An 8,083-nucleotide genomic window follows, 5' to 3' on the forward strand; every position below is an offset into this window, starting at 1 on the left:
CTCTGATCCTCATTAAATGTCTGAAAATACACCTACATGCCACTTTTGTGTTCTTCTGTGCCACCTCTGTACAAATGAATTTTAATACTGATTTAATTTGATTAGTAACTTATTCTTCTTATTCTACTTGTTCTTATTCTGTGGTTTTAATAAGAATTTTTAAAAAGCTTATAATATATATATATATATATATTTTTAATTTGACATAAAAGATTACATACTTTTAATAAAGTTAGAAAAATGCCATTACAAAGGTAAAAATAAAATTCCACTGTAAGTCACTTTAAGGAGTCAAATATCACCTCGTAATGGGAAGGCTAATTTTTGATCAAATTTTGGATTATTGATTAGAAGGTGCTCCTAAATTTTTGACTGTGCTCCTAAATTTGTTAAGTTAGGAGCACAAGTGCTCCTAAAAAGAAAAATAAGCGTAGAGCCCTGTTAATGTATCAATACATTCTTGATACATCTACATTCAGTGTTCATGAACATTTTTCAGTGATTATGCAAATGTTGATTCAGAGTTTTGAATCAATTATTTGAAACCGTTTGAAGTGATTCACAACAATGAAAACATACCAACTCTATCTGTAACACTGAAGAAACACTAAAATGACCACTATATTCATGATGTTGCCTATTTTTTGTTGTGAATATTCAATATATGACCCATTCCTAATAACAACTACAGTAAGTAACAATGCAGCTTTTAACTTAAGCCTGTCTACCTGAGTGCAGTGTGGCACAAATCCGTATAGGAGAGTGTGACAGTCACTGAAGAGGGCGTGAAGCTGTGAGGGGGCTTGAACAGGAGGGGGCGCTGTGGGGTTAAACTGCTGCCACTTCACTGCCACTGATCTGCAGCCGAGAGACTCCATACGCTGAACCTGAGCGCGCACCTGAAATTAAATTACCCACAAATCTCTTCAACGCAAGCCTCAGACTAAAGCCTGGCCCATATTGGAAAGATATTATTTCCTTTTAAGTTATTTAAAAAAATACAATGTGTGATTCACCTTCTCTGTCCAAGTGTGTTTCATCTTTGTGTCAAAAAATTCATATGTTCCTCCACCTGCCTGAGCCAAAGCTCTGAGCATATGACGATTAGCTGTCAAGCTAGACAAACACAAACACAATCAAACTGTACGCTCAGAAATTCAGTGTAATTGAAGGAGAAAAATAAAGAGATTTGTTTAAAGGCAGACCTGAGTCCGCAGGTGAATAGGCGCGTGTGGCAGGAGTTTTCTCGGACCAGCTGTAGGGTCAGAGGCTGGGTCTGAACATGTCCATCAGAGAGCAGCAGGATGTTCCTTACACCCCGGCAGGGAGGCAGCAGACTCAGATTCTGGAGAGGCCGCCACAGATCAGTGCTGCCACTAGAGCCGCCACATGACTGAAGAGAGGAGAAATGCAATGATACGCAAAGAAACTGAGTTTCAGAACCATCTTTAACCATTTGTAAACATTACTCACCATAATAAATTTTCTGGCTGCTTCAGATGCCTCATCTAAACCCACTGGTGCAGGAAAAGCTTCCCTGTAATCTGTAAAAACACACATTTACCCATAATGCTTCACTTTGCATCACGAAAATAAGAGGGATATAAAAATGTCCACATGATGATCAATAAAACAGTATCAGACAGTTTCAGTGAGCTCTAACCAGTGCTGAAAGAGATGATGTTGATCTTCAGTGAGCGGTGCAGAGATTTGAGGACTTGAAGGGCAATCCTGCGGGCGTTCAGCATGGCGTCTCCCTGCATGGACTTGGAGGAGTCCAGAAGAATGACCACATCGCTCACACTGGACGGACTTTCAGAGCTGGACACCCCGCTTGACTTAAAGTCTGGATAAAACACCAGCATGCAGGCCTGCAGGGATCAGGTCCATATCAGTGTTCATGTTTGTCAGGGTGCGTAAGATGGAAAGTGGCATTTTTTGTGTGCAATAACCATGACAGATAGGAAAACAGATTTGATTAATAATTTCTTTACCTGACTATCTTTATCCGGATGGTTCTCGACCCACATCCTGGGCATGTGGATATTAGAAAGACTGAAGGACACCTGTAATCCTTCAGATCCCAGAGTCTGTCCCGGTAACGTGCTGATCACTGCCTTACAGTCTGTCCTCTGAACAGGGGAAACACTAATACTGTTAATTCAGGCTTTTTTTAAAAAGTATTTTAGTAAGACAATGCACCAAAACGAATTGATCACCTTGGTTTTGATGCCGTGTGAAGAGCTTAAGTTGATGATCTCATAAGGCATTTCAATGGACATAGACAGAGAAAACTCCCTGAAGAAAGAGAATGAAAATGAAACCGAGTTACAACAACGCTGTGCCTTATTTAGTGACCATCCACAGTTCAACTAGACCAGGTGCTACTGTATATAAAGCATGATGTTATAAAGGTTAAAGGTTAAATGATGCTACATGTGGTTTGCTACATTAAATATTCAGCTTTTATATTGTTAGTCATTAGCATGTGCAATTCATTTTTAGTGAATCTTGAGTGAATTTCCCTGTGAATTCTCCAGTATTTTAGATCTTCACCCTTCTGACTGAAGCTCTGTCACACCAATCTTTTCAACAGTGGCCTGAAATGCAACACAACTGTCAGTCAAAATGCTAGCAATCAGCAGGCCAAACAGGATTTTAAATACAGTAACAAAAGAGTGTCGTACCTGAGTTGTCTGATTAAGGGCGGCTCTCTGTTGCCATGGTGCCACGCTGCCAGACAGTGAGAAGATTATAGAGCCTGATCTGACCACCAGCTCAGTGATGAACGTCACCTTGATCAAAACTGTGGCTCCAGGAGGAAGATTCCCCACACTGATAGTAAATACATCCTGCCTCACATAAACACATGACCTTAAAGAAACCTTCTGATACATTATCACACACACATGAGCTCCAGATCAGTTACAGTAACTCACAGGGGCATCCTGGTCCATCAGGTAGGCTCCATGACCTTTCTCTATGGCTTGCTTGTACTCCTTATGAGCCTGCTCCTTTTCCTTTACCTACAGGACAAAAACAGACATTGCAAATTGATGAAAAAGATGTTTAAAGAGTACAGGCTGTATTTGACAAATTCTGAATGACACGCACCTTTCCAATGACATGCTTTCCATTGATAAAGGCTTCAAATCCACACACTGCTGCCATCTCTTCCAGTGGAAAGACATACTTTGCTTCAATGGGAACAGCACTCTGGTTTGTGTAGGTCTGAAATATGATGACCTGGTGGAAACAGAGATTAAATGAATGTTGTAGTTTGAAATTATATTTCAGTGTTCTGATCTACATGTTTGGATGTGGGATTTTCTTTTATTTTGTTATTTTTACTTTGTTCCCGTGGTCTTGATTGTGTCCAACGCTGCCTTGTTCTAGTTTAATTTTATTAGTGTTTTTTTTTTCCACTGTGTAGTTCTTTTGGTTTGCTTTGGAATTCATCATGCTCATTTCTTTTCATTTCAAACTGCAGTCCACCGCTGTAGTATCGTACCTGACACAGCAGGTCCATCAGCTTGCACCTCGCATTGACAGCCTGTAGAGGAAGTTTCTGACCACTGCTGTCCAGCAAACCTGCGTTCATCTCCTCCAGAGGATTCTTAATGGACTCCAAACCCTCACTGTCATCACTGGACACTAAAGCAACACATTCGCACAAAACCAAACATAAACACAAATTTTAGCATATTATTAAGATTTAAATGAATTTGATAAAAAATGTAATAGATTTGACAGCGCTAGTTAAAACTGATTCCTCTACATATAAAAGCTGGTATCTGAGCATGTCCTGTTCACTAGATATTACTCACAGATATCAGGTGTTGTGTCGGTGAGCTGTGTGAGCTGAGTGTTGATTTGAGGCTGGAACTCTTTTAACTGGTCTCCCTCCAGACTGTACAGCACCACATACTTCAGTCTGATCTGCTCTGTGTTATAGACGACAAACTCATCATCCTGTCAAATATAAACACACACACACACACACACACACACACACACACAAATGCAAGAGTCACATCAAATCCCAAAAACAGAAGCAGAATATTTAAGTACAGAGAAAATGAGTAAGAAAAGCACCTCAAATTCAGAGAGTCTGTTGGGGGAGCATTGGACTCCATGTACACTGTGGTAGCTGTCAGGCGCACAAGTCAAAGTGGTGTCTTTCTTCAGCAGGTCCTTACACCGACCCAACGCCACTTCACATACCAACAGCAGCCGAGAGCCGTCAGTCACACTGGGCTTGGAGTATTTCACACTAGTCCTTTAACACAGAGAAAAACGTACTGATTGGCTAAAATCTCCAGTTGTCATCATGATAGTGGGTTCACATTATTAATAAATCTGTTATATTAAGAGATGACTGAGTAATGCTAAAAACCACTGACTTCAGAGAGTCACTGAAGTAGATTCCTCCTCCAAGATTGCCGATATCCGTCCTCTCAATTCCATGCTGTTCGACTCCAACCCTGGGCAGCAGCAGACCTCTGTAAAGAATGTTTAAAAATGTATATTCAGTTAATTACATGATAAGCTGATCAATCAAATTAATGACAATTAATCATATACATATAAGCATTTTCTAAGAAAATACATTATTATTGCACAAATGTAAATTACTGAATAGACATTAAAAAAAAGTAACTTAAACCAAACCAATGTGTAGTCAGATATTCGATTTTTGGTTTTTCAGGCTTGGTCAACATGGTATTTTTGTATTCCTTATTTCCTTGATTGTTACATTAAGATTGTCATAATTCAGCATTCACTTAACATTAATATTTAAATAAATGATTTATTAATAACTCTCACCGAGACAGTATTCCAACAAAACTGCTGGGACTAGTGGAGTGGAGGAGGGGTTTAATGTTGCCTAAATCCTCCCTAAACAACTGAAGCTCCACTCCTCTGCTGACACGCAGTATCTGCTTAATCTGAAAAGGCCTGTAGTGCATATAATATTAACATAATTATATAAAGACATGTTCTGAAATACATTCATGTTTGAACTTCAGACCACAATCAGCACAATCACGTTTACCTGTCCTGAAGCAGTTGAGAGACAACATGAAACTCAGGGTTTTGTGGTGGAACAACCTCAATGCTGCACCTCAGAGCTCGATATTTTCCCAGAGACGAGGGTGAGGGGCATCCCAGAGTGGCCTCACTCACATTTACAATATCTCTGATCAACTGGAGACGACAGAAGAGTTAAAAGAGTGAAAAGGTCAGATCTGCACTGCTGAATTAAAAAGCCAAATTCAAACCTCAAATGTAAGGGAATTTAATTCGGTATTTGTTTGACTTTCATTTATTTAAACTAAGCATTGTATTACGGTTTTAAAAAATCTATTAGTTTGTAATGATCTATCTATAAAACTGACAATTATTTTTAAAAATAATGAGAATTATAAAAAAACCTAAAAGTAAAACCATCCAGAAATGAAAGTATTAAGAAAAATAGCTTAATTATCATGAAAATAATATTATAATACCATGATCTTAATGGTCCTAAAATAATATAATAATTTTATACTATAATTGATGTATGTGATACCTGACAAAGGTCCAGTTTCTGAGACACAAGCTTGTGTTTGGAAGGAGGGTCGATCATTCTGAGGGGCAGAAGAGTGTTGACCTCCTCCAGCAGGGCTTTGACTTCATCCTCTTTCTCAGTCTTTTGTGCCTGCAGTAACAATCCCTCCACCCTGCTCACCTGTAGCAGCACAGAGCCAATAAACACACCGGAACCGTTAAACACAGCAAATTCCTGTCAGCTTCTCCACTGCACTGTGTGTGATGATCTAAGCTCATTCTCACATCATTGAGGCTGATTCTGGAGACAGGGACTGTCAGGATGTTATTAAGGGAACCGAGAGCTTCAGTCCAAACCAGCTCCACAAAGACACCAACTTCCTGTGACAATGTGCTGCAGTTCAGCTTCTCCTCCAACAGCAGCTGCCAATCAAAAGAGTGAGCAATTACTTCACACCCATTATTCACATGTTATACATATATCAAATTAATAAAAACAGATCTGCGTTGCGTTGATCTAACCTGCTGCAGGCTGTAGGATGCCAAGCGCTCAACCTCAGGGGAAAGTGTGTGTGTCTTTGTGAATCCCTCTGTCCCAATCTCCTTCATCAGCTGCAGATATGCTTCCACAGCATCTTCAGATGTCACGCAGAACACAAGCTTGTCCTGAACCACTGTGGTCTATAGCGAGAGAGAGTCCATCACCATCACCACAAGACAAATTCAGCACCTCCGTCACCATCTGTGATTCCAGAGATAACAACATTCATGATGATCAAACCTCAGCTTCACGCAAGACTGAACACAACACACGATACTGCTGGCCTGCTCGGCCTTTGGCACTCTGCAGCTCCAGAACAGACAAAGTCTTGGGTTTGACCTGAAACACACAATTAAACATTTGCAGACATGAAAACACTTACAAACAGTTGTGGGCGCTAATAGAATCAGCTCAAGAATGTGTTAAAGGGGTCACCATACATTATTCACTATTTATTTTATTTTCCCCCTGATGTCCAGTAATCATTTTATTGTGATTGACGCATGAAGTCACTCACCCTCTCAAAAACAGAATACTTGGCCACTTGAAAATATGAAGGAAATTCAGGCAGGCCATGGTCGCCTTCTTTGTAAACTCTGTGTTGAGTGAAGGGAAAAGATGCAGTCAGGTAAACAAGCACATCTAAACAGGTCAAATGCTGTAGAAACTGATTCAAAAACAAACAAACCAAAAAAAAAAACCTGCTGAACAAACTCAAGAACTGTCAGTGATAAAAAACAAGAGCGCACCTGAACCTTCCAGGACAGGGTCCACTCTTCTGAAGAATCTCAGCTTCAGTCTTTGGGAGTTCAGGGTGACCTTTGAACTTCTCTTTTTCTAGTACTTGTGTTGACACTTTTACTTCTTTGTGGTGAAAAACAACATTATGTCAACAGTGTCACTAAAATACATGGTTTAATCTTACTTAATACTTTTATAACCCAAATATGTCAAATACATTTCTCACCAAAAATGCACTGCAGAAACTATAACAACAACAACTCAACCTTGCCAAGACAGAACTACTTGTGGTTCCAGCAAACCCGTCGTTTCATCCCAATTTCACCAGGCACATCAACCATAACTCCTTCAAAAACAGCCAGAAACCTTGGAGTTATGATTGATGATCAGCTGACTTTCTCAGACCACATTGCTAAAACGGTCCGGTCCTGCAGATTTGCTTTAGTCAACATCAAGAAGATCAGGCCCTTTCTTTCGGAACATGCTTCACAACTCCTTGTTCAAGCTCTTGTTCTGTCCAGGCTGGACTATTGCAATGCTTTCTTGGCAGGTCTTCCAGCCAGTTCTATCAAACCTTTACAAATAATCCAGAACGCGGCAGCAAGATTAATTTTTAATGAGCCAAAAAGAATGCACGTCACACCTCTGTTCATCAATTTGCACTGGCTACCAATAGCTGCTCGCATAAAATTCAAGGCATTGATGTTTGCCTACAAAACCACCACTGGCTCTGCACCCCTTTACCTAAATTCATTACTTCACACTTATGTGCCCTCTAGAAGCTTGCATTCTGCAAGTGAACGTCGCTTTATTGTGCCATCCCAAAGGGGCACAATATCACTTTCTCTGACTTTTTCATTAACTGTTCCCTCCTGGTGGAATGACCTGCCCAACTCAATACGAGCAGCTTTACCCTCTAACTCTAGAACTCTCTATTCTAATTCTATTCTTTAAAAAAACACTTGTCCCTTTTAGACTTGCACTCTATTCATTTGCTGCTTGTTTTCTTAAAAAAAAACTAACACTTGCTTTCTAATCTTTTTGTATTCTATCTGTTTTCTTTTCATTTATTATACAATTATCAAAAGCAAAACAGACCTCTAACACTAGCTTGCTCTATTCTTTTTCTATTCTATCTGTTTTCTTTTTTATTTATTATATTATTTAAAAAAGCCATGCTATGTGTACTGTGTTAAGCTAACTGAGACTTGTTATAGCACTTGTATATCATTGCTCTTTTGTTGATTTTGA

At 39.5% G+C, this 8,083-nt stretch overlaps 1 protein-coding gene across 2 annotated transcripts in view; it reads right to left on the reverse strand.

Moving 5' to 3' along the window:
• LOC107569399 (poly [ADP-ribose] polymerase 4-like) overlaps nt 1–8,083 on the reverse strand; it is an 18,687-nt gene that overhangs the window by 7,262 nt on the left and 3,342 nt on the right. For both annotated transcript variants that reach the window (XM_016255496.1, XM_016255489.1), the window contains exons 4-26: nt 6,841–6,955; nt 6,609–6,687; nt 6,332–6,430; nt 6,073–6,231; nt 5,836–5,973; nt 5,573–5,731; nt 5,057–5,208; nt 4,828–4,959; nt 4,404–4,502; nt 4,096–4,279; nt 3,828–3,972; nt 3,512–3,654; nt 3,115–3,246; nt 2,940–3,026; nt 2,688–2,852; nt 2,557–2,600; nt 2,220–2,298; nt 1,995–2,132; nt 1,664–1,871; nt 1,474–1,544; nt 1,206–1,393; nt 1,017–1,116; nt 729–899 (exon numbers count right to left, since the gene is read on the reverse strand). In XM_016255496.1, coding sequence (XP_016110982.1) covers nt 729–899; nt 1,017–1,116; nt 1,206–1,393; nt 1,474–1,544; nt 1,664–1,871; nt 1,995–2,132; nt 2,220–2,298; nt 2,557–2,600; nt 2,688–2,852; nt 2,940–3,026; nt 3,115–3,246; nt 3,512–3,654; nt 3,828–3,972; nt 4,096–4,279; nt 4,404–4,502; nt 4,828–4,959; nt 5,057–5,208; nt 5,573–5,731; nt 5,836–5,973; nt 6,073–6,231; nt 6,332–6,430; nt 6,609–6,687; nt 6,841–6,955 — 2,987 coding nt within the window. The remainder of the gene's footprint in view (nt 1–728; nt 900–1,016; nt 1,117–1,205; nt 1,394–1,473; nt 1,545–1,663; nt 1,872–1,994; nt 2,133–2,219; nt 2,299–2,556; nt 2,601–2,687; nt 2,853–2,939; nt 3,027–3,114; nt 3,247–3,511; nt 3,655–3,827; nt 3,973–4,095; nt 4,280–4,403; nt 4,503–4,827; nt 4,960–5,056; nt 5,209–5,572; nt 5,732–5,835; nt 5,974–6,072; nt 6,232–6,331; nt 6,431–6,608; nt 6,688–6,840; nt 6,956–8,083) is intronic.

This window comes from Sinocyclocheilus grahami, unplaced genomic scaffold (assembly GCF_001515645.1).
Source record: "Sinocyclocheilus grahami isolate Dianchi unplaced genomic scaffold, SAMN03320097.WGS_v1.1 scaffold28.1, whole genome shotgun sequence".
Lineage (NCBI taxonomy): Eukaryota > Metazoa > Chordata > Actinopteri > Cypriniformes > Cyprinidae > Sinocyclocheilus > Sinocyclocheilus grahami.